The sequence below is a fragment of the Poecilia reticulata genome, chromosome 18 (assembly GCF_904066995.2).
Source record: "Poecilia reticulata chromosome 18, P_reticulata-male-v2, whole genome shotgun sequence".
NCBI lineage: Eukaryota > Metazoa > Chordata > Actinopteri > Cyprinodontiformes > Poeciliidae > Poecilia > Poecilia reticulata.
In genome coordinates, this window is record NC_088847.1 from 4673648 (window position 1) to 4700267 (window position 26620).

At 42.5% G+C, this 26620-nt stretch overlaps 1 protein-coding gene across 12 annotated transcripts in view; it reads left to right on the forward strand.

The window, feature by feature from the left end:
* Positions 1-26620, forward strand: part of nrxn2b (neurexin 2b) — an 811982-nt gene that overhangs the window by 727578 nt on the left and 57784 nt on the right. For all 12 annotated transcript variants that reach the window (XM_081599837.1, XM_081599839.1, XM_081599838.1 and 9 more), the window contains one exon: positions 9746-9917. In XM_081599837.1, the coding sequence (XP_081455963.1) occupies positions 9746-9917 (172 nt within the window). The remainder of the gene's footprint in view (positions 1-9745; positions 9918-26620) is intronic.

Here is a 26620-nt window from a genome sequence, read left to right on the forward strand (position 1 = left end):
AAAAATGCATGGTATGAATACCTGAATATGTCAAAGCCAGAGGGTTAAGAATGCCAAATATAGAAAGTGAGCGCATGTAGACAAATCTGCATTTAAAGTCAGAGTTATGTGTTGGGTATTGTCAAATGCTATCAGCCGATTTTGGTTGCAACAAACCAAGGCTTTGTTTCAAGATGAGTCTGAAACCCTTTGCAAAAGATTTCATACCAGAGCACTGATCTGTATAGGTTTAGATGGACCCAGTTGAAATCCTGCAGGAACGTCCATGTCAACACAGTTTTTCTGAAGCAATTTCACATTGGCAGTCAAAAGGTGATCAGTATTAGTTGCATATCCGTGTGTCATAACCTACACCACGTTTACACATATAGAGGTTACAAGGCTGTTGCCGTTAAAGTTTAATATTTCAATTCATTTCAACATTTTGTAGCAGGCATTCATCCTCAAAGTCTCTCGGCTGACAATCATGTTCATTTGCAGAAGGAAAGGCAATTAATGATACCAAGGAGCTCTGCCCTCACATCAAAGAAGCCTCATCATTGACTTCAAAGTTCTCCAAAACGCAATTAGCGCTACTCACCAATGGTCTCATTTGATTGAGTTCTGTAGAACACAGGATAAACAAACTGGACTTTGCGTCTTACGGAGTTGGCCAGAGATATTGGACGATTCCACCGTGACAAACCGATTTCACGCAAACCCAAAAAACAACCCCGATCAAACTCTTTCAAGTGCTGGTAATGCTGTCTAATGCATTTACAAACGCTTTTCTGTCTCTGCTGATCTCCATTTATTGTTTTAATTGACTGTTGAATGCTCTGGCAACTGCCTGATAACAGTGTTATTGCGCTCATGATGCCTCCAATTACGCTGTCTGATGCCGTTTTAGACATGCCGGCTCCTTCAAATCGAATCATTCACATCCCCATCAGTGGTCTGGACGACAACCATCCCGTCTTTGTGTTGAGCTTGGTGCTCTACTGTTTTTATTTGTCCGTTTGTGTCAAAGAAGAGTCACTACACTCAAGATGGAGCAGAGGTAGCACTAGGTTTGTTTCACTTAACAGCATCTTGGTGGTTCACACTGTCATTTGGATCACAGCAGTTTTGAACGTCACTGTTTGCTCTTGCGGTTGGGTGTGAAACAGGCCTCGGCGTAACCTCACACCAGTACGTTGACGTATTGGCGTATAAGCGTGTGAATAGGCGCTGTGGCAGAAGGCTAACCTACAGAATGTCAAACTCTGTCGATACTCCCAGGACCAGGATGGGATTGCCCCAGGATGAGTTGTTTTCTGTCAAATCAGAGATTGGAACCTGACAAAGAGCTCCTAATCAGGCTTATAGACGACGAAGTTTCGGCTGATTTATGAGTCTCGCTTCCTTTCTTTATCCGAGACGTTGCCTCTCTCCGCAGTGGCAGGGCTCGCCGCCAGCGCGTGTGTACTCCAGGAGCAATGGGCAAGCCCAGCATGAGTCACACTCTGATGGGAGATTCAGATTCAGACACACACACGCACACACACACGCACAGCACATTAGTCTAAGTCATTGATTTTTCAATAAGATCTGATTCGCCATTAGAGCGGCCAGTCTTCGTTGTCAGGGTGAGAAAGAACAGATGGCCACCATTGCTGAAAAGATAGGAGGAGTTAGGGAGAAGGAAAGGAGGAGTGGAGAGATAAAGTGCTATTAAGACGGAGAGATGTGTGCATGTGTGTGTCGGGTGTTCGCTCAAGGTGACTGCCGGAGAACACGGCAAACACATACAAATGAGCTGGCCGAGCAGCAACGGAGAAAAGGTGTGCGGTGAGTGAGGCCGTCCGTGTCCGCTCTGATAGGTGACAATTTCAGTTTCCCCCGCTCTCCTCGGCCGCAGCCGCTGCGCCGTCTGTAGCGCCACTTCAGGTGACTGATGAGAGACATGAATTGGGCGATCTAGATAACCGCCGCCCGACTCCAGAACCCCCGCTCCGTATCGGCCACAACCTAACACTCCAAAGACGTCCTGCGAACACAAAGTGGGTGATTTCGCCAGTTTACAAGTTATGCAACCACTTCTGTATTTTTTCCCCCCTCCCTCTTGTACTTATGTAACGCTGCAGTTTCTGAGTGGAAGATTCACCCCACTATACTGTTCTCCATGTAGCAGATGCCACAGCCGATCTCCACTCGCAGGCATTAGGCGTGCATTTTGACAGGCTGATTACCCATTCAGAGGCAGAATTCCCCTCAAAGGGGAGATGCAGAGATATCTTCTGATAGTCTATCAGGCTCAGTAGCAGGCGCCTGTGGGGCAACTTCAAAACAAGCCTCCAAATATTCATCCCTAACTGCAAATTAAACATGTATTTGAACATTAAGCAAATTAGAAAGCGCCACTTCTGCCGTAAGTCTGCGTAAAACATTGAGTTGCTGTAACGGCGCAGAGAACCGTCGGACGTGTGCGCACGCTTCCGTATGAGGAGCGGTTGCTTTTTTTAGGTTAAGATATGTTTATCGGGCGCGTCTCCCGCTCACTCTGCCCCACCGGCTGATTCATAAGCTCATAAATTATTGCAGGGAGGCATACTTACACTGGCACGTCAAGTTAGGCTCAAGCAGATCCGGGCTGTGATAGATCATTATTGGGGGAAATGGGGAAAGAAGCTGACGAATAGTTTGCATTTTCCACCACCCCGCGGGACTATTAATATGAAGTCTGTCAGAGCGAATTATCGACATCAGCAAATTCCTGAACTGGTCAAGCCACTTTTTCTTCATTTTTTCTTTCTTGTTTTTGTCGTTTTTTGAGATGTGTTGACGTAGCAGAAACGCTAAATCCCGATGTTTTCTCGCTTGTTTACCTCCTTAGTTCATCAGATTGGGAGGTGTGTGTTGGTGATGAACCTTTAGGATTTGCTAGAGACGAAGCGCCATCTAATTGAGCTGTCGGTTGACGGAAACAAAGAAGGGAAAGCTTCAAAACCGCCTTCACGGAGTCTCTTTTTCTATTTCCCCATTCTTAATTGACTAACTGTGTGTGTGCCGAGGAGAAACAAAGAAATCTTGAAGCGTTCAAAAGGAGCTTTGATCTCAAAGCACCTTAAGGCCCCAGAAGACCATCAAGGTTTCCTCTGTCCTTGTATCGCACACTGTCTCTGTCTGCTCCTCCTCCTCCCTCTGCGCTTTCCCTTTTCTGTTCGCAATGATCAGCCAGAGCGCTCTGAGGTTTGCCAGATAACCCTGATGCACACACACACGCGCACACACACACACACACGCACGAGCACGCACACATACCGACGCACGCCCACTGCAGCCTCTGCCTCATTCTCATTCCCCTCTCGATGGCTGCGTTTACCTCAACGCACTCTCGCTTGCTGCAAGGTCATGTTGAAATATTTCAGACGGAAACGCTCTCCGTGTGCCGGTGCTGCTATCCTCTCTGGCGTGAATTTCCAGAGCTGATTTAGTTTGTCTTTGAGAGGGAAAAAAAATATTAAAACGAGGGGTAAATCTGATGGGAGCAGGAACTGTGGATTTTGCTCTGAAAATGAAGAAGATTTGACTCAAAACTGAAATCTGAAATATTTTTGCAGCGCAGACTTTTTGCGACATAACGCTTTCAAGAAAAGTGTGTAAAGAGTGTTCAGACCCTCATGCTACAGTTTGACAGACCAACACAAAATAGTACATATTTCTGACATGGAAGAAATTAATGAAGTCTTTTGGGACACAAGTCCACCAGCTTTACTCATGTAGGCACTGACATTTTTACTTATTCTTATTAAAAAGTAGATAAGATAGAAAGTGTCTGTTTACATTGGTATTCAAGTCTTATCTGAGATTGGATTTAAGACATTGACTAGGTCTTTATAACACGTTATCAACCTTTATTTAATCAGATTAAAAAAAAACTCCTTGAGATTAGGAATTTCTTTTGCCTGGCAAGTATCAGCAGCACAGTTACAAGTAGTCACTTACAGATAGACACACTTTCACTCAACAACAATATCATCATAAAACATAAAAATATAGTAGAACATGAATATGCTTTGATCTAAACCAGGGTTTCCCAAACATGTCCGTGCCCTGGCCCCCCAAACAGCATTAAAACAATTCTACAAAACAGAATTGTTTTAATGCTGTTTAAAACAATTCTAAAGTAAAACATCAACTTTTAAATGATTTTTCTCACTTTTTTCTCTATATTCAATAGTTACTATATTCATAGCTTAAATCCTGCCTCATAGCTTTTGATTTTAGCTATGCTAGCTTGAGGAGCAAAGCCTCTTGATAACTAGCAGCCGATCAGAAAGACGAGCATGCCAAATAACATTTCAAACAGTTACTTTAACTTATATTTTATAATGATTAAAACCAGATTAGATTTTGTAATCTAAATATTTGATTAAGATCTTTGATTAAGAAATGTGTTAAGTTTTAAAAAAAAAAATCTTATCTTCACTCAGGTTTTCTGAGGTCCCCTGTCGCCCCCCGGTGGCCCCAATTTGAAAAACACTGATCTAAACCATTCCACTGTAATTCTAAACGTTTAGCATTGTTTGGGTTTGTAGCTTGGTTTGATACTCTTGAACGTTTGAGGCCTTCACAGAACAGCTGGATTTGAACTGAAAATGAATCACACACAGTCAGACTCTATCAAGTGATTACAGCGGCAACCTGGTACCACAGCTGCTGGCTTAGAGCTGAAATCTGCAAATACCTGACACCCCTCTAGAAACGCTCGTAACTTCCTACTATACCAGCTCAAACACCAAATATACCTTTAAATGCATTAGTACCATCTTGGTGCTATCGCAGAATCAAACATCCACAGTTTTACTTATTTCCGGTCTTGGTGAGTACAGCCAATCAGTATCAAGAAAAATGAGCACCGCTTCTGGATTGGCTGCTTTATAAATACTAGGCAGCAGCATGTCAAGTAGCATATTGTCATGGCGTTTAAGCTTCTTTCAAATAATTTAGATGTGCTCCACAAAATTAATCAGCAACTAGGCAGATTTTCTGTGGATAATAAGTTACGTTCCATGGAAAAATCTGTAAATAGGTGAATCTGAGGATACAGAACAACAAATATTCAGGGTCCACTGTCAATGACTTCAGAGGAAAATTTGCTGCGCAGCAATTTATTTGCGCTGTATGCCTCACTTTTTAGAAAAATAGCATCATGCGTCATTATCCATTGCTATTTTTGTGTTGCTCTGTCGCATAAAAATCTCAATAAAACATGCTACAGTTGTGTTTTCTTACAAAGTGTGAAAAATCCAGATTGAAAGGATGTGAATACTTTGGAAAGTACTATAAATTTGATATTTCCTGTTTTTACTCCCAAGATAAAAAAATAAATAAAAAAATCCCTTTCTCTCTGCAGCTGTAACAGCAAGAACGTTTTTGGCTGAAGCTGAATCTCCTTCCAATCTACAGACTTCTTTTCTCTTTTTCTCCCCTCGTCTCCTTGCCTCTGTAGACGTTTTAATGTTTCAACAAAGCTCGGCATCTCAAAGAGAGACGCCGTCTTCCTTGAGATTTAAATTGGACGTAATTGAAAGTGGTTCGGTCTGCGGCGAAAAGCCCCCCACCTCCACTTCCGACTGACCCGCAGGAAGAGCCGCTGGGTGAGCTGGCCTCCAGATGAAAGTGAAGGCATGTGAGAGCCGGGCTCCTGACGACGGCTGACAGCCGCAGCAGATTAAGGGCCGCTAAGCGGCAGCCAAGAAGTGGTGGTGTTGAGCCGGGGCCTTACTTTAGGTTCCCCCCACTCTCCTTTCATTTTCACAGTTGCAGGCTTGACTGCACCCAGTCATTCAAACAGTGTTTCTTTTCCCCTCCTCCTCCTGTGTCTAGAGATATGTTCGCTTAAGGGAAATGGCCATTAAAATGTCATTACTGCATCACAGAAATCAGTTTTTTTTTTGTTTTTTTGGTTCCCTGAGGCTTTCTGTTGTAATGGGCTCGATACATTCCTTCGGCACGGAGGAAAAACCCTAATGTTGCGGAACGCAAATGCTAATCTCTGTGTAAATATCACAAAAAATTCAACCGTCCTATCTGCTTTCCAGTCTTAACGGCACAGATTCTTTCCGCTCTGCTCTTGTGAAATCGAATTAATTCTCCGAGCAAAAGCAAAAAAGGTGTTGTGATTACGGTCTCCCCGTGTGTGGGACCTGACAGGGACGATCGTTTTTCTCCTGGTGACGCAGCGTCTGAACCGACTGCCATGATCTTAGCGATGATTGAGTTGTCATTCTTTTTGTCTTTTTTTTTTTTTTTTTTATCGCTCAGCGATAGTTTGGAAGTGAACAATAATAGTGAGCAGAGAGCCTGGGAGGGCTACTACATAACATGAATCAATTCATTAGGCACCTAAGAAGGTGGAAGCACTTTGCCATTTGAGCCTCTTTGCAGGGTGAGATCATCTGACTGGAAGTCCATCAAGCGCCGCCGAGGGAAGCTCGTCTAAATCTGGTGTTGGCGTCCGGAGCCGGGGTTGTTTCCTGTTCCGCTCTAACGTCCACTCCCACAATCAACCACGAGTCCTGCTTTCTGAGCATGCTCAGTCCGTACAATCAGCACCGCCGAGTCTCAAATTTAGCTGATTTTTGCTGTTAGCTGATTTCTGTCATGATCAATTTTGCCAGACGACGAAGTAAAACAATAATATTGTTGTTTTGGGAGCATTTTGAAGTAATACAACGGTAATGGCATAATAACACAAGAACACATACTCAAAGATAAATAAATAAAAGTCTAATACACTTATAAGACCAACATAAACAAACAAAACAACAGAAACAACAAATAAAATGAATCATAAAGTCTATGTGAAATAAAAGGCCAGATGAGACCAATGAACCAGACTGAAGACTTTTAACATCCAGTTTTTGATAGAAAGAGAAAACAACACAATGAACTGTGCAAATGGAAATTGAGCTTGTTTTAACTTATCATGCAATTAATGGATTTGTAGCCTATTGTGAGAGGCATATTTAATATTTATTTCAAACGGCACATCACATAACATGCCAGAGTTTGACATAAAGGCTAGTTTTCATCTTGTAGTTTCTCAAGGTAAAATCAGCATAAATACAATATACTACAGTCCAATACAGGAAAATTAACAAGCTTCTGCCAAAAAGAGAAAATAATAATAATAAATAAATAAAAAACGTTTTTAATGTAAAACCATATGTAGTTACAAAATTAAAAACATTAGAAGCCATGTAGCAGTTCACCACAATACAATACAATCAATTCATTTAAAAAAATAAAATCATTAATGACTATGCTAATCATTAACATACCGTGCAACCCCTGCACTTATTTACTTAATGAACTTGCTCTTTCTGGCGCTTTATTGTCCTTTTTAAAGCTCTTAATCAGCCATGAATAATACAACATGGCTGCAAGCGCGTTCACCTCTGAAACACTCAACATATGGGAAACGGCACAAATAAAATGCACATAGCTAATGAGATAATGGGATCAATGAAGTTGTCGCTGCAGAGTGCCACCCGGCCCCATTCTGTGGTTCCCCTCTGCATTTTCTTTTTTGTGTTTTTTTGTTTTGTTTAGTTTTTTTCAGGCAGGGAGTTTTGTGAGTTTGAAACTGTGGTGGAGGAATCTCTGGCAGACAGACTGTGTGTCTGCTGCCGTGTTTGTCTTCGGTGCGCTCCGCTTCCCCTCCCGCGCCGCTTGTTCCGTGGCTTTCTGGCAGCCTGTAAATGACTTTGACCTTTCCTGGGACTGAGGACAGAAACCATGGAGGCAGAGGAGAGAGATGGCGGGAGGAAAGAGTAGAGTAGGCGGTTGACTGTAATAAACTCGAAGCAGTGGGCGGCTGTCAACACTAATAAATGGGAAAGGGGAGGTGGGGGTGTGGGGGTGTGGGGGTGAGGGGGGGTTGGCCGGAAGATGAATACTAAAGGTGCCTGAGTCCTCGGTAAGTACTGTCTCTTTTTACCAGGCTGATGTGTGTGAGATCTGATGCTCACAGAGACATTGGTCTGCGGAACATGAGGGCATTCTGCCTCGCTGCAGGAACCTACTGGACAGTATCTTTTGAGTTTCGGCCCTGGACAACGAAAAAGCAAATCTATCTTGTGTATAATTAAGTTGTTCAGCTACAACGTATAACTTGAATGCAGTCTTTTGTCAACGCCTGGTAGCTGGTGTCAGTTATCCATCAATATTTTAAATCCACTTCTATCTGCCAATGAGTTTTACTAACTAACATGTTTTTTTTCTTCTAAAACCCTGTTATCCAGTGAATGTTAAAGAAATTATCATTTAGGAGGGAGATTTGTTTGGGTGTTGAATGTTAAAATATGGCACATGTAAGTGGTGTGAGCTGTTTCTCAATTTGGGTCTTTTTTCTTTTGTCGAGTTCCTCAGATCTGATTATTTGGTACCCTCCTCATTGCTATTTATATAAATATCCTTTGTGAACATTTCTTCTGAATTTTGTTTTTAAGCAGAAGATACTACTAAGTTTTATTTTTTTAATTTTGCAAGTGAACTAAAGTCCATGTTAAATGCAAAAAGATCAACCTAATGATCACGGATGGTGAACTGTTGGCGTCTAAACTGGGTTCAGTCTTGATTTGTCACCCAAACATTTGATTCCTGCAAGCTTTGGCGTTTTTTGATTTGTTCATGAATGTCGTAGTCTGACAAGTTTGAATAGCACCTGCTGCTGTTCTTTGTTTCATGGTTGACTGTGAAATTCCTGTACATGTCTATTCTCTGCACGCTGCTGCTAAATGAACATTCCTGTATTTCTGCACACGCTGAATGTTTTTTTTTATTTTATTTTTTTTACAAAAAAAAAACAATTCTGCTTTCTCTGTTAATTTCTATGCATGTGTTTGTGTCAACACAGCAAATAGAATTCTCTGACTCTCATCTGATAACTGTCCATAGTTAGCTTCAAACTATGTAGAAGCTAACAAGATTTTTTTTTTTCTCAACAAAAGAAAATGCCTTATTGTTATGGTTCAAACCAGAACACAGGTTGTAACTGTTGTCAGGGAAACCTTAATGGGCCAGTAAAAAAATAAAAAATAAATCGTGATATCCTAAAAGTCATCCATTCATCCATTGACTAAGTACATTTTCAATCAATATCGAAGGCAACAAGTCCAAGAGAGTGAGATATCGCTCTCCTTAGTAAGGGATGTATTGTCTGTCCTGTGAGTTGTGGCTCTGCCACTGGACCTCTTTCCTATAGCAAGGGTCTCCAACTCTTGCAGGTTTTAGATGCATCCCTGCTCCTACCCATCTCATTATGAGGCCTTTTAGCCTGATTGTATCCTGAAGAGATAATTCAACCAATTAATTCAGGTGGGTTGCAGCGGGGATCTGAAACCTAAAGGACAGTAGATCTGTAGGACCAGGTTTGGAGACCTTAGTGCTATGGTAACATGTAAGAGGTCCGAACAACTTGGCCTGACTCGTTGAGTGGCATAGAAACTGTTCATGATCTGGATCTCAGTCAGTTGCTTTAGTGTGTAAACCTGGAAATGTGTTCAGTTTCCTTATCTTTGTTTAAATCTCACAGCTTGACAGCTGAAGATGTTCATACAACAAGAGACGAACTGGGGACCTTGCGTTGCATTGCCTGAGCCATAGTCACCCAATAGGAAGGAGGGGGACCTATGTTTAGGACTAACCAACTGAGAGCAAAATTCCGATTTGTCTTGAGTGTCTTCTAACAAAAGTTGTCTTTGCTCTCCGTTTGTAGGAACGGGGAAAGGTCGGCGTGATCTTCAACGTGGGAACAGACGACATCACCATCGAGGAGAGCGCGGTGATGGTGAGCGACGGCAAATACCATGTGGTGCGATTCACACGCAGTGGCGGCAACGCCACGCTGCAGGTGGACAACCAGCCCGTCATCGAACGTTTCCCCTCAGGTAGGCCCCGTTCCCCCGCTCTGGGGTTAACGTAAGCTAGAACATCAGGGTAATGAACTTTACTGATCAATTTGGAAGAACACATTGGAGAGAGAAAGTAGCTCTTACCTCCTCTACCTTGTTTTATTCAAAGGTAGTTTTGAATTGGCTTTATTTTATTTCAAGTTTTGTTTTTTGTTTTCTTTGCGACCCTCAGAGAACGCCTGTTTTATTCAAACAGATTAAGTCAGGTTCTGGTCCAAAAGGCAGGAAGAACCAAACAGCCTTCCTGAGGCAAGTAATCTTCCATCTAAGAGCATCAGCTCTGTGCAGTTAGTCTACCATTGTAGCCGCTGGCACTCTGGAGCCAGGACTTGAATGGAGGTCAGCTGAATGCTAATATCCCAGGCAGGGAAGCCAAAAAAAAAAAAAATTGAAGGAAGAGAAACTTTTCATCCCGTGAAAGTATGAAGTGACGTTTCCAAATCCTGCTTTGGCTTCCGTGTATAGAGAAGCTCAACGTTATTCCAACATATGACATTTAAATGAGACCAAACACCCTGTGAGTCACTGCTGGCAGTGTGCTAATTCCCCCACCAGTCGTTAAAGCATAATCACGCTTTTCTATTTCTGCCTGAATTTCCAGCCTATTTCTGGTGATTCAGAAGCTCAGAGTGAATTTCTCTCTCCAACGTGCGTCTCCCTCCCTCCTGCTGTACGTGGTTGTTCAAAGGAAAGCGCCTCTTATTTCTGTTTCCAACATGTGTTTTGCATATGGGTAAACACCGGGGGTAAGCTGGACTCTCAGCCTGCATTAATGATGATGTAGAAACTAAGCAACCTGAATACGAAATGAGGATCCCACCTCCCTTCCTCCTGTCCCAACCCCATCAATATCACCTTTCATCTCCATTATCTAAAAGTGCTTCCCTTGTAACGGCATTGTTCGAACACACGGGGAGAGGGGCTGCTAATGCGGTCGTGATATTTCCTCTTGTTGACATGAGGTACGGAGCGAAAAGACTGTGACATTCGTCGCCACAGCAGTGATCCCGTATTGTGTGGAGGGGGGGACAGAAGGGGGGCCCAGTTTTGGCATTGAGAGAAGCGCGTTCTGCCGCTCATCCATCAGCACAGTGAGGCCAGACTGAGGGGCATGCATCACAGCCAGAGGAGGAAGCGCCTTGTGACAGTTCACTCTTTTCACTTGTTATTATGATGGAAATGCAGCCCTTTTCACCGCCGAGCGCGCTCCAAAGATAGCACTCTGCCGCTTATAGGAGAACAGCAGAGCAGCCTGTTAACACCGACAACTTCCATGTCATCATCCGGATCGAGGTTTTGTTTCATCAAGAAACATGAATGCACAGAACATAATGTATTATTCTTCTTTTTCTTTTTTTTTTACCCCCCAATTCCTTCCGCCCTCCACGCTACCACCGCTGCCGCCGCGTTGTTGTTGTCCTCATCAAACGCTTCTTTCCTTTTCCTACCGCTGATCAACATGTGACGGCTGTTTTGTTTTTGTTTGTTAGTTTATCTGATGAGTTCTGGGTTCGCCCACCCGGTGGGGTTTGGAGCTTAAATGAAGTTTGAGAAGGTTATGAGGATGGCAAGAGGAAAACGGATGAGCTTGGATTCATCTACATTAGCCAGATTCGCTCAAACCATTTTTTTTTTTTTTGAGTGGAGACTTCAATCTAAAAAACTCTTGGTCTTCACTTTCTGGCTCAGTAGCATCCTGGTAAAAGCAGATTAGTTGCACTTTAAGGGAGCAATGCTTAGAGGAGGGTAGGGTGTAAAAAAAAAAAAAAAACAAAGACAAAAGTGTAGAAAAGAGAGGAGGTATGATGGAGGGAGGGGCAGAGGTGGAAACTTTGACAAATGAGGTGCACAGAAAAGGGTGTGATGAGAAAGTCAGCAAACGGGGCAAAGATAACGCCTTCTGTTTGGGCAGAAGAGGAAGAGATTTTAACCCATCTCAATTTGGGGGTTTATTCAGTAGTAGGCACTGCGCTAACCCTAAAGCATTAACCATAAACGTTCGTTCTGCTAACATTAAAGCGCTACACCAACATGGTCGCAGAAGCTAGTGCTAAAGCGCTAGCTTCAAGTTAAATTATGTCTGCCCTTGAAATACTGTCACACCCGAGCACTGACTTAATTTTGATGTTATAATTTACATGTTCCTTAATGCTGTTTATATCTAGTTTTCTACTATCTTCTACTGTCTTCCTATGGCGAGAAAAGGGCTAGCATGAGGAGAGGAGAAGGAACAGCTGCGTAAACAGTCTTCACCCACTTCAAAATAAGAGCATAAATATAAATGTGCGGCTACTTGAAGAATTTTAAAGGGTTAATAACCAAAATCTTCAACCTAGATGTCAAATTGTATTCAGCTGAAAGTTTAAAAAACAGCTAAGTAAATTAGCGCTTTCAAAATTATTCAGGAGAATTGGTTTATGGGAAGCAAAGTGCGCTAAATGTTTTCAAAGTTGGCAAAAGCGCTAAACGTAAAATTAGCTCCACTGTTAGTGCACTAGCCGATTAGCGGACGTGAACGTAACCACTGGGTTTTGGCAATTAGGTTCAACTAATCCATAATATTCTGAGTTATTTCTAATGCAAAAAAACTGAAAAGTCATTTTGTTCTTACAATCTTTAAGGTTTTGTGAATCTCAACCTGAAATAACAGAATCCTCCATGTTAAGCTTCTGCTTTGTCTTTTCAGAACAAAATCGCCAAACCACACAAATTCCAATACAGCAAATGAGCGTGACATGCATCAGTCTCATAGTAAGAGAAAAGTTGCAAAACAATGCCACATTTTTTAAATGATTGGTGCTTTTGTGATTTGTTCAAAGATCAACTTAGAGGATTACGCATGTAGCATGTGGGTTCCAAAACAACCTTCTACACTATATTTAAGTTCGTTTGCCTTCAGTTTTGCACATTTGGCGTAACCCGGACAGTCACTTCATGTGTAGGAAAGTGTCCTGAACATGACCAACCACAACTCACAAAAAAAAACAGAATAAAATGAAAATGTACCAACGTTTTTCTTCTAAATTCAAGCAATATGTGTAAACCAATCATAATGTCAGAGGAGTCACGGTGAGACGCCACATCACACTAACTCTGACAATTTACCTTCTTTCATTAATGTTGACTTCTCACTTTGTAAAGTCATAATGCAACTCTTTCAGATTCCTACTTCAGTTTTGAAAAGCGAAAGCTTTATCTAATTTGGCTCGCCCTCGCTGACGTTCCAATGCCAGCACCTTCTCCTACAGCCTTCACTACCTTAACATCTTTTTTTGCTGTTCGTAGTTCAAAGACACATCAAAGAGTAAGCACCGAGTTACCGAATCCTCAGGCAAATTAGAGGATGACACCTTCGGCAATGTCTAAACTCCCATTTCAATAAGCTTCTCTCTTAAGATTACCCCAACATTTTCCTTCTAACCGTTTGTCTGCAACACACTTTTCTTAGAGCTCAGCAGTCTTTACCAGTTGTTGCAAGTCACGGCTGAGTAGTAGGTGGTGTAAAACTGTTTAGGTCGGCGGGGGTGGGAAATGATTGCAGTTGCATTGATGCCAGCTTTGTTTAGTCTATTTTAATAAAATGCTAGTTCGTTTGCATAGGAAGTCCGGTTCATTTTTGGGGAGGTGTGATTGCACAATCGAACTCTGATGTGGAGCAAGAAAGTGAACTCTGGTCCCCTTTAAAACTTAGGCTTCAGTTGGGTTGAAGTGAACTCTGGCACGCTTCGAATGCAAATGTGAACGCCAAGCGGATAGAAAACTCTCCAAAAGCATGAAGTGGACTATCATGTCGTTTCCTTCAGTGGTTCTTAGCGCAACGACCACTGGTGAGGGAGAGAACCGGTTCTTCAAACGGTTTGGTTTATTTGACACACCAGCTGAAAATGTAACAAATGTCACAATTTTGGTCTCCAACCGACCCAGTTTCCTGACTATTGGGTGTGAAAACACCCTAAAATGCAGACCTCAACTAATGGCACCAACCAAAACATTTAAACTGAGCATCACCTCTGTATACCTACCAAAATCTCTGTTCTAGTCTTCAGAGATCAGGGACGCAACCTGTGGTGTGGCAAAACGACCAGCAACTGGCAACCCTGTCTCAGACTTCTGCTCTAGTCATGTAACCTCACACTCCCGTCTGAGATGCACTGAAACCCACAAGGGGCCCGGCCTAATTGATCAATAAACTTATTTGCACTATTCAAAAAATAGTCAACGCTCTTTAGTTCTTTGACACTCTTAGGGGAAATTAGGTACAAAGTAAACAAATTACCAGAGAATGAAATGAAAGGAAATGAAATGCAACGAGTAGAAAAACACAAGCATCCTTACTGACCTATCAAGGATCGTTTTCCTCCACTTGACATCAGTATTGCTTAGCCCACAGTTTAATACTTTATTTTAACCGAGTACTACACAAGCATCACTGTTTGATCAAACATACATTCATCCTCCTATTTCATACTGTTTAGCTGAAGAGTAACATGTTGTAATAACTTAATAGCTTTATTTTCTTTATAAAACAGAACTAAGAAGGAAGGAGTGGATCAACTCCCAGGATGTGGCTCTTAGGGTTTTATGTGGAAACCCTGGCCAGTTGCCTCTCGTGTCATCAACGCTAATTGAAAAACTGTGAAATATGCTAGGTTCCATTTGTAGTCAGAACTCGTAAATTCTGACCTATGAGTTGGAAAAATCAACTGGAAGGCTGGCCAGCTGCAGTATACTCACTGGCTGAGTACCCAAAGCTCAGTAATTTTATGGTTTTAAAACCAAATGTTACCCACTAGCCCTAAGAGAAGTCTTTTTTTTTCGCTGGTAACACAAAAAGAACCTAGAAAGATCCACTTCCTTACTTACTTCTAAGTAAAAGTCTCAAACATTCATATCTGAGACTCGTGATAAAGGCTTCGACTTACCAAAACAAATCACACGTTGGTCACAACTGGGTAGAGTTAAGACAGAGTTGACTTAAATGCCATTGTTGCATCTTGTGCCTCGAGATCTTGCTAATCCCCTGTAACGACGGGTTGTACTTTGTAAACACTTTTGCGACGTGAAAATAAATTTGTACGATCCAAATTGCAATTCTCTAAATGAGAAAAACAATACTCAATACCCACAGGCTGGGCCAGTTTTGTTTTCTGCATGCAGTGTTACTAGAATGCCGTGCCCGTTTCAGTAGAACCCGATTTAAGAGGTTATCGTGAAAGGTGTCTTCAACCAGGAGTTCAGTTTTGGCATAGCAGGTTTCAAATTTGTCTAATCCCTTAAAAAACAAGGACATGCAGCTTCCTGTTTAATCTCCTTCCCTGAAGGGGCTGTCATGGCCTGCATCAGGCAGTCTCATTGGGATACCATGTCATTGTGAGGCCTGCCACAATGTTTTGCACGTACAGAAAGTTACATGAGCATATTTTTTTCTTGTCTCAGCTTGAGCAGAATAAATGGTCCCATAGGGCAAGCAGAGGATGAGGCTTGCCCACTTAAAAGAAACAAGACAAAAGAAGACAGTGGTACGTTATCATTTTCATACACACACTTATGCTAATAGACGGCCTCGCTCCCTAACGTTTGTCGGATCCGGGGCCGGTTGTGTAGTTTTCCTCAAAAGGCTCCCTCTGAGGTCTGCATTCGTAAGCGGATGATGTGGAGAGACAAGATGTTGACAGCAAACATAGCCGTCACGGGTCAGGAGCATTCCATGGCAACGCAACACGTCGTCTGATGTCCCACGAAGTGATGTTTGCCGTCCTGAGGGGAGTCTGGGTCTGGTCCGCGTCTGATCCTACGTGTGACAGTGCATGTGTCCGCGTCGCACAGCGCATTGGCTATGTATCCTGTTTTTTTTTTCTGTGCCTCGGTTGTTGGTGTGTGAACACGCATGCGTGCACATGACGGACGGAGAGCAGACGAAAGGTGTCGGATGGAGGGGGGAGGAGGAGCCGGGCCAGCTAATTCCATATGTCGGGTGTCCCCGTTGGCTGCCACGGCAACAGTTAGTGGTGCATCCCCACCTCTCGTATTCCCAAAATGGCCTCGGCTGGGGCTGGATGAAAGCAGCCCGGCGTCACCCCGACAGCAGCGAACCAGCCGCGCATAAACAGGCCGGTGTTGGCGGCACTGCCGTGTAACACGATAATGGTGCAATTTCACACACAATTTTCTTTTATTCTTTAAGAATAGTACTTTCTGATGGATCAAAGAAGGCGATTATTTTCAGATCCATAATTTACAACAGCATAGCAGCTGAGTCAATGTTCAGAGTCAAACTGCTTCAGTCTTTTTTTATTGTTTCTGTGCTGAATTCTATTTTTGTTGGACAGCTAAAGTTGGTTCACACACTGACCTCACTTCTACTGTCAACATCTGACAATACTTGAGTGATGCAAAACAGGCAGCCAAATCACAGAGTAACAAATGTTTTGGTAACACCTTATTTGAAGGCATGTACATAAGACTGACATGGCATTACACCTGTTATGAACATGAAGGAGTCTTTTGGTAAATAATGACACATTTAATTCAAAGTTGCAGTCATATTTTATCATTGATTTTCAACATTGTGCTTTGACGTTGTGCTCTGTAATTACGTCTGGGTAGCACTTTGAGATTTTTGTTAATGAAAAGTACATAAATTAAAATTATTACTATTATTATTATTGTTGGGGCTGCACAGTGGCGCAGTTGGTAGAGCTGTTGCCTTGCAGCAAGAAGGTTCTGGGTTCGATTCCCTGCCCCTTTCTTTCTGCATGGAGTTTGCATGTTCTCCCTGTGCATACATGGGTTCTCTCCAGGTACTCCGGTTTCCTCCCACAGTCCAAAAACATGACAGGTTAATTGGCCTCTCCAAATTGCCCCTAGGTGTGAGTGTGTGTGTGCATGGTTGTGTGTCCTGTGTGTCTCTGTGTTGCCCTGCGACAGACTGGCGACCTGTCCAGGGTGAACCCCGCCTCTCGCCCGGTACGCTAGCTGGAGATGGGCACCAGCAATCCTCCCGACCCAACTGAGGGACAAGGGTGTAAGAAAATGGATGAATGGATTATTATTGTTATTGTAAGTTGACACTTTTAATTTACATTTAATGCACGCTTTAATGCAGTTTTGCATTAAAATGGCATTATTTATGGAATAATGCAAAGTTGACACTTTTAATGCAACTTTTAATGCAACTTTGCATTAAAAGTGTCATTACTTACCAAATGGCACTTCATGACAACAGTCATAAATATTCATGTATTTCATGTTCATGACAGATGTTATGTCATGTTTATGACAGTGCAATGCCAGTCTTATTCACAGCCCTTCAAATAAAGTGTTACCCATATTTTTCACTCATTAAATTAATAAAAATCTAGAAGTCACATTGCTGAATTCAGTAAATACTTTAGCAAATATCTCGCCTTTGGTTCTCATCTGATGTAATGAATTGGTGATAATAACCTTGTGATTGTAAACTACCTCTGTCAGGGAACCCTCAGCCCATTTCTGTTCTTTTATGGTCCGTATTTGTTCAAATGATTCAACCCAAAATTTCTGTCAATCAGTTTGTACAAATGCTGATAACAATGTGCAGAAGGCCTTCAAGATAAATTATTTTATTGCAGTAGCATTAATACAGAGAAAATTGTGGACAAATCCAAACTTTTATTTGAGTATATATTTATATAGCGAAGACAAAAAAAAGAAGATCTTATGTTAATTGATCTTAAAAATAGACTCTTTTTTTCAATAAAGTAATATTAGTGGCACTATTATTGATTCCCATGCTGTCAACTTTAACATTTGTTCATGTTTGAAAACACATAGGGGAATCTCTGACAGCCCTTCTTTACATGGATAATTTAGATCATCCATCCATCCATCCATCCATTTTCTTCCGCTTATCCGGGGTCGGGTCGCGGGGGCAGCAGCTTCAGAAGGGAGGCCCAGACTTCCCTCTCCCCAGCCACTTCTTCCAGCTCCTCCGGGGGAATCCCAAGGCGTTCCCAGGCCAGCCGAGAGACGTAATCCCTCCAGCGTGTCCTGGGTCTTCCCCGAGGCCTCCTCCCGGTGGGACGTGCCCGGAACACCTCACCAGGGAGGCGTCCAGGAGGCATCCTTACCAGATGCCCGAGCCACCTCAACTGGCTCCTCTCGGCGTGGAGGAGCAGCGGCTCTAATCTGAGTCCCTCCCGGATGACCGAGCTTCTCACCCCATCTCTAAGGGAGAGCCCAGCTACCCTGCGGAGGAAGCCCATTTCGGCCGCTTGTACCCATGATCTCGTTCTTTCGGTCATGACCCAAAGCTCATGACCATAGATGAGGGTGGGATGAGGGTTTAATTTAGATCATTTAGATCTAAATTATCCATGTAGTTCTAGATTCTAGATTATTCTAGATCTAGATGATTTCTTTCCAGTCTTCATTTCAATATATTAAAGACCTAAATTTAAGTTAGTTTACTTTACATTTATTTTTTTATGTAATGTGACCAATAGAACATGACATAATGGTTTTTGTCAGCCATTAGAATAAAAACTTACACATCCCACAGGTTGCAGGCATTTTGTCTTAACTGTGTTATACTCTTCTATAATATAAAAAAAAGAAGGCAAAGTTTAACCAAATTTCCTCATTGGCTCAGACACAACTCTTTATTCGCAGACATGACAGTAGCTGCGTTTCTGTTACAAATGTGCACAAAACTTTGTCCATATTCTGCTAATGTTGGAAAAGAAACATATTTTGCAATTGGGTTGTTTCAGTTAAATAAGAAACACAATTAAATTATGAAAACGTTTGCTCACATAAAAAGTTGTAGTTTTACATTGTAGTTTTGCAAAATATACACATTTCAATAGTGGTGAAAAACCTCATCTTTCCGCCTTTATTCAGTTTTTTTTTTTATTGCTGTTTCAAAGTTGTCATATTTCCATTAAACCAATTTGTTTTTGTAACTCCAATTTGAGCCATTTAATTTTATTTTACTGATTAGGTAGAGGTGTTAACTTTAGACAAGTGAAGCTAGCTCATCTGTACACTGAATGTAGAATCATTTGCGAGAACATTGAACACACCACATCCCCACTGTTCCACCAGCTGCTTTTACCAGCATTTCCTGACGTGTTTTAGCGCTAATTCTGCCGCTCTTAATTGAAGCACACAACGAACCGCACAGTCCGTCTCCCTTTTTGTCACGAAATGTGCCTTTACCCGAGATCTTCAGAGCTCCTCTCTGCCGAACACGGCGCTCAGACTCTCAGAGGAGAGGTCAGCGCTAGTGAGTGAGGGGCCGCCAGCAGCAATAATCCCCCTCTTACAAGAAGCCGGCTGCCCTTTCAAAAGCTGCTCTAGAAACTAGCAGAAAGGCAGCGCTCCAAGGGAGAAAATGTTTCACATCCCTCAGAGCATCACACGGTCAAGTACGATGTGTAGTTCTCCATTTGTTTGATGCTATTGAGTCACATGTATAGGTACATGTAGAGTGTGTTGCTACATGCAGCTCCCAAGGAGATGAGCCTGCCTTTTAGAGCCACTTAGCATGAGATGTCCAAGTTTTCTGAAGGTCTTGTGAACGGCTTTATTGTTGTGTTGCTACATTTCAATAACTGATACAGGATTTTTAAAAAAATGTAACCACTTGTAAGAAACCTCTACTTTATACAAACAAATAAGTATTTGGATGGATAGATGAACCCGTCGTTTTGTCTGCACATAACAAATGACTCACGGAAAGCCATCTTAAATTATATCTTTAGGCACTTTGTTGCAGCCTGTCACGCAAACACATAATTTGTTCCAATCTTTTTCGGTAAAGCCATGAAAATGTCAAACATAATGCAGCTTGACTGGCATAAAATAGTATTTTTACACTAACAAGGTGATTCCTTTAAGAGCGATTAGCTGGCAGCTTGGCGCAGCTTGACATAGTGTGCAGTGTTTCATTTAAAAAAAGAAAAAAAAAAGTTAGACAAAAGGAAATGGGCGAGGAGACTGGAGGAGAAAGGAACGCAGCAGGAAAACCTGAAAAACAAATATTTTTAACTATTTTCTTTTTCAATATTGTCATCAAACTATTATTGAACACTTTGTTGATGACACCTTACTAATATCAGGGTGAATCCGTCCCTTTTCCCTAAGGAACTGACTTTATTTTATGTGTCAGATTCAAGAAACGAAGCAAAAAAAAAATCTAATATTTTCTCAAATGAGAGGAAAAATGTATTCAATAAAAAGTCTCCCTAAGTATGGTGTACTTGATTAGTACTGCTAAAGCTGATGTAATTCGTGAAAGACTCTATTTAAAAAAAAGAACATACAGGTAAAAACCTAAAAAAAAAAGCTAACTTTTGTTCATAAAAAAAGTTAACTCAGTTAACTGAAAGAAACATGTATTTTCAAATCCTAAATGTTCACTATGTAAAACCATTACTTACAGAAAATAATCTGTTTACTAAAACAGTTAAAAGTACTTTAAAATAACATCATAAGGTATATTCAATAAGTTAGAATATACCGTATTTTCCGCACTCTAAGGCGAACCTAACAACCTTCAATTTCCTCAAAAGCCGACAGTGCGCCTTATAACCCGGTGCACCTTAAATATGGACCAATATTGAGCCACAACAGGTCTAGCAACTACGGCAAGCAGCCACCGACTTCATTTTCGCCCGTTGAAGAAGAAGCGCGCTGTGCATGCTGGGATAGTTGTCAGAACGCTGGTTTGTAATCTATTAATAAAGTTTGACTGACCTATCTATCTACCTACCGACCTGATAATCAGGTTGTCTGCAGGTCCTTTAGCACCACGTTCTCCACAAACATGCTGTGCGCGAACGGAGAAGGGTGACCATCGTCCCGCCACGCCCCGGCCCAGTCGCAGAAGGCTCTCCTCGCCGACCGGAGTCGGACTGTTTTGTTGACATTCCCTTTTAATGCAGCTCCACCTAGTGGATGCATAACGTAACTCCAGCCTCCCCTGCAGCGTCTATTCTATGTGCCTTATAATGCAGTGAGCCTTATATATGAAAAAAGCTTTAAAATAGGCCATTCATTGAAGGTGCGCCTTATAATCCGGTGAGCCTTATAGTGCGGAAAATACAGTAAGTCCTGATGAGAATTGTTTGTCGGAATAAAAGTACATCTTGAAAATAAAAACCTTAATGCAGGTAATAAACATTTTATTAAGATCAGATTTCTGTTTTTAAAAATAGTTCTATAATTGGTCTGATGTAATATTCTAACGTCATTAGCTGCTGGCAGAGAAAGAAATGAGAAGTAAAGAAATAAAGGTGTTAAAACATTTGTCTTTGTCTAATTATTTTATATAATATCCTTCACTTGGTGATGGAGTTACTGAAATAAAGGGTATTTTTAATAATTTTCTAATTTATTAAATAGGTTTGTGTATTTACTTGCCCTGCAGCTGGGACAGCATGGTGAACAGACAAAAATTAAGGGTAGCAGAATTAAGCTTATTTTGTAAATCAGTTGAATAATTCAAGATGGTAGCCAGAAATTGTACGCAAGTAAAAGTAGAGTTACAGCTTCTTGGTCCATATTGACGTAGTAGCAGCAGACAGTTGCTGCCCATTTGCTGACTTTGCAACCATCCTCAAAGTCTCCACATCCCCTACAGTTATCTTTTGGTTTGAGTTATTGTGACTTTTGAAGCCATTGAAGTCATCTTAACACTAATGGTGCATTATCCTGCTATGAATATGCTCTAAAAGATAGGCATACTGGTCATGAAGGTATGGATATGGTCAGGAACAACACTTTGGTAGACTTTGAAACTTAAAGGATCCTGAATAGGTACTAAATGGCAAAGGGGCACCAAGAAAATACCCCGACACCATCGGGGTATTTGTTGATAAAAACACAACGGATCCCTTCTCTTATTCTAGGGACAAAATGTTTTGGACAGATTTGGACTGTTCCATATTGTAGCTGACATTAAAATTGATCAGACCCTGCAATGTTTTTCCACTCTGCTGTTATTCAATTTTCATGAGCCTGTGCAGGCTGTGGCCTTTGTTTCCTGTGTTTGGTCTCGTGGTAGGATCAGACATGTTCTGCCGCTTTAAGGTGCAACATGTTGTGTGTTAAGAGATGGTACACCATTAATTGTACCCATTGATTGTACCCATTGATTGTTTGAGCGAATGTTGTGTTTCTATCATATGGAACCAGTCTGCCTGTTCCCCTGTCACAAGGCATTTTGGTTCACATAACAGAGGCTTAGTGTGTATTAGTCTCTCTTCATTGTTTTGTACCGTTCTCTGTAAACCTGGGAGAAATTGCTATGCATGAAGCAGCATTAAAAAATCTCAGCCCAGCTAATCTGGCACCAACAACCATCAAGAACTTTCTTCACCACTCTGTTGCCATTGCTTGAACTTCAGCAAAGTGTCTTCAACGTGTCCAAATGCTTAAATGCATTGAGTTGCTGCCATATGATGACTACTTTTTAAAGGTACTTTTTGAGTGTGTATGTTTTTAGATATCATCCTTCACTTGTGAGTTTTTCCCAAACCAAGCACCAGCTGTCTTGCACATTTGTTTTGTTCTTCCTCATTTCTTACAAGTGTAAGATTGCAGCAGGAAATGTTATGGTGTCACTGAAAATCAGCTTTGTGTAAACGGGACGACGGTCTTTTGAATCTCACCATGGTGTCTACCTTCGCCCCAACGATGAGGAGCACACCAAGCTAAACCCTAAGCATGCTTCTGTTTAATTTTAGCAATTTTAAACCATGGTAAATGTGGTTGCTTTCAATTTTGTACCTCACCAGAAATCGCAAAACTCAAAACCAAAGACTTTTCCAGGGTACATCTAGAAGTCATCATCATCCTCATAGGCAGAACAAGGTGGCACAGGAAAGGAAAAGATGGAAAAACTAGCAAATTGCCATTCTCTTTTTTTCCCCCTCTGGAAGACATTTAAAGGGCCCTTTCAAAATGAAAGTTGGATGTTTGAGACGGGAAACTAGAAAGACTAGATTGGTGGATTCACAGAGGAGCAGAAAGTCTTTGTAGCGGAGAGGTCAGCCCCAGCTCTTCCAGCTGAGCCGCTAAGATGTTCTTACATCTCAGATAAATGGTGTAAGGAAAAGGGGTCAACACAGCGCTCCGCTCTGCTCCTCACTTCATCTTTCCTCTCTTTATCATTACTCATATGCCTCCACTGTCTGCTCGGCATCCATCTTTGTCTTTGCAAGCTCCATCGCGGCGGAGACGGAGAGCCGAGCCGAGCCGAGCGGCGCGTGAGCAAACAGGGAAGATAAAGACACTTTGAGGAGAAGGACATTGAAGCAGCCAAGAAGATCAGCCTCCCCTCTGCCTATTGGCAAAAGCAACATGAGAGCACTCTGAAAGTAGTCGAAAGAGTAGCTGAAAGCAAAGGAAGAGCTCACAGATTAGGGTAGGAGAGGGGGGCACTCTTATGCACACGATGCCGCAGTCAGACAAATGACTAGAGGCGGGAGGGACTTTAGCTGAACGTGGACTAGATTTCGCTTCAGCAGTTTGGGCCTCCCAACAAGACGCAGGGAAGGCAGTCTTCCGTAGCTTTAATGGTTCACTGGGCAGAACATGATGGATCATGTAGAGGGGTGAATCTCCTGTCAGGGCTGGCAGGAAGCCCCTCTTCACTGTGGGGATTCTACAGACGAGCAGCCTTTTGTGGTTTTCTTGTTTTTTTTAGCTTACGGAGCTTTTTCGGACACGATGCTCTGTTCCGGTTGCCTCCGGCAGTGATCACTGCTGGATCCCGAGCGGGGAAACGTGCGTCTGGTCCTAGTGGATATAAATCAGGACTTGTGATGAGACCTAATTAACAAGAGATTGGGTTAAAGTCTCAAAGAAGTTTTTACTCCAATATTTTCAGCTTGACAGCTACTGTATGGGTTGTGTGACAGCGCTTGAGCTCCAGGGATATGGTGACGCAAGCTGAGGAACGGCTGACACTTGATGTAATTTTCTAGTTTAGGATTTTCATTATGTTTTGCACATACAGAAAAAACAGTACAGCCAAAAAGAGCGAGCGAGAGGGAACTGAAGGCAGCCAGCTTAGTCGCTCGTCACTGGTGACATTCTGTTGGTTCTTATTGGGCCTCTGGTGCTCTGCGACTCCATCTGATTGGATCCTGCACAGTTGGAAGGTATCTCAAATTATTGGCCTGTGGCTATGGGATGATGGGGAGAGAGAGAGAGAGACAGAAGGGGAGAGCAGAGAAATAGTCAAGAAAGTAATGAAGAGGAGAGAGAGAGTTAAGTAGTGCAGATCGGCAGAGGAAAAAGATTGCTCTGGGTAATTAGAGAAGTGACAACTTTGATTTCTACAAGTTTTTTTCTTTTTCTTTTTCTTTTTTTAAAGCTGGTGGATGGGGATAAGAGGAAGGGGGATCCTTCGGCTGACTCTGGGAGCAGCTCTTGCATTAAATCAATTTGTGGCTGAGATAAAAGGTGGTGGAGGGAAGAAATGAAAACGAGTTGTTGGACTGATAAGTGCTGCACATATGAGAGATGACGAACAGTTAAAGCGATGACAGCCATGTGATTAAAACACAGGCAGACATGGGTGCAGGGGGGGATGTGTTTGATGTAAATAAATGAGTGGGTTAGGAGGGTCTCTTCCCTCATTTCACAAACTCCAAACTCAGCTTAGGAAACGTGGAGAGACTTTAAAATTCTGATGAATTCTTTGTGAAATGATTTAATGAAGTAGCTGGCAGACTCAGACTAACATTACAGGGGGAGGTTTCAGTCGAAGACTGGCAGAGCGACATGGCTGCGGGCCAACCGTCTCCAGTGTACTCTCCATTCTCGTGAATAGATTTCCAATGTGGGTGTCCTGTACAAGGGCATCCGGTCGCCTGCAGAGCAACATGATATCCAGCTGGCTTCTCAGAGCATCACACGGTCAAATGCCACCACACAAATGTGCACATGTGCAATGACACGGAAGGCAAAAGATTTGGTTATCATCGCACTTGAAGGCAAGTCGTCCCAGACGCGCATCGAAGCAGATAGTTTACACTCCCCGTGTGCCAATGCATCTGTCACCCCCGCCCCCATCCCTAGGTGCCAGTCAGGCAGCGTGTACCCGCCCCTCTCTGTGTCACGGCAGATGTGACACCTTCCCTGAACTGGTCCCATCATAGCCATTATCTGGACAAACCGTCTGGCAGCAGACATGAGGCGCCAAAGAAAACACAGACAGGGTTCTGCATGGATAGTCCAAACCACAGGGGGGGTCAGGGCTTCAGGCAACCTGCCTGGGTACGACTCATGGGGAGTTATGGCCCATACCTTCTGTTGAGCTTCATTTAAGAGCAGCTATATGCTAACAAGTGTTATTTTGAATGTCCATCAATGAGTGAGAAAACAGATGTGACTCAACATTAACAACGTTCATCTACAGAGCCGGGCAGAAGAACTCATACGCCTTGTCTCCATTTTTAATGGGGTTCTATGTGATAAACTAGCTAGCTAAAAAGTTAGTTGTGCTAACAATAAAGCACTAATGCTAAACTATGACTCTACTAATGATAAAGCACTACAGCAACATGGTACTTAGCAGAAGCTAATGCTAAGTTCCTAACTTGTATTCAAATTGTTTCTGCTGTTAAAAAACTAGTCTAGATTCGTATCAAGCAAAAGCAAGAGTCCTGGGAATGGAGGCCCAGCTGTTTAATTAGCCAGCCACCCACCGTCTCCTCTACTCTGATGCAGAACGGCCTTCATCCGGTTTGCTCAGATTTCTCCACAGATCCAAACGGATGAAAACACACGCAGGAATTTAGATCGCCTGTGGACCGAAAGACCTGACCAGCAGGAGGAGATTGTTGCCGTTCTTGTCACATGTTGTGATTTTTAGTCTCATCTTGCTCTTCCAGGTTTCCATCCCTACAATGCTTTCTCTTTTCTAGACTTCTTTCAGTGTTTGGAGTTTGTAGATGGAATCCCTGTCATGGCAGTTTTTGCTTCTTGATCCGGATGTTGCTGCATGCTGCTGTTTGCCAGAGAGAAAAAAAAACACATACATCCGCATACAGTACACTCACTTTGTATTCTCAGCAGTTATTACTTTGTCTGCTGGATCCTTTGTCAGTAATAGATGGCAAGCAAGCGCCACGCCACAGTGAACCACATTTAATCTTCCAGTAACAAACCTTACAGGGAAAGAAGGAATACGTGGTTACGAATCAGAGGTTAAGTGTGAGTGAGTAAGAGCAAGTTGTGGGGGGGGCAGGACAAAACCAGAAATGAGAAATTGCTAAAAAACAGGCCCAGTGGAAAGAGGAAGGAAGAAGACAGGAAATAATGGAGATGAAGCAAAGTGGAAGATGAGAAAGTTGGAGAGAATGGGGCGTGCAAGTTACTAGCCACAGAGAGACGGAAATGGATTTTGGCAGGAGGGTGAGAGAAAGGACAGAATGAAGCGTGGATGAAGGATTGTTTGAGAACAAGGGAGGGACAAGCCGGAAAAGAAGGAAAAGAGCCGGCAAGAAGGGCGGAATAAACGAGTAAGACGTGGAGAACGGATTAGGGAAAGAATGCCTGAATCGCGCAAAAAAATGGGTCCTGGAGAAGAAGAGCAGAGGAAAAGGTACTTTTCTGAGTGTAGAGTCTCAGCCCTGCCACCAGAGGAGGATAAAACGGATTGTGCATACAGCAGGTTTGGTTCCTGG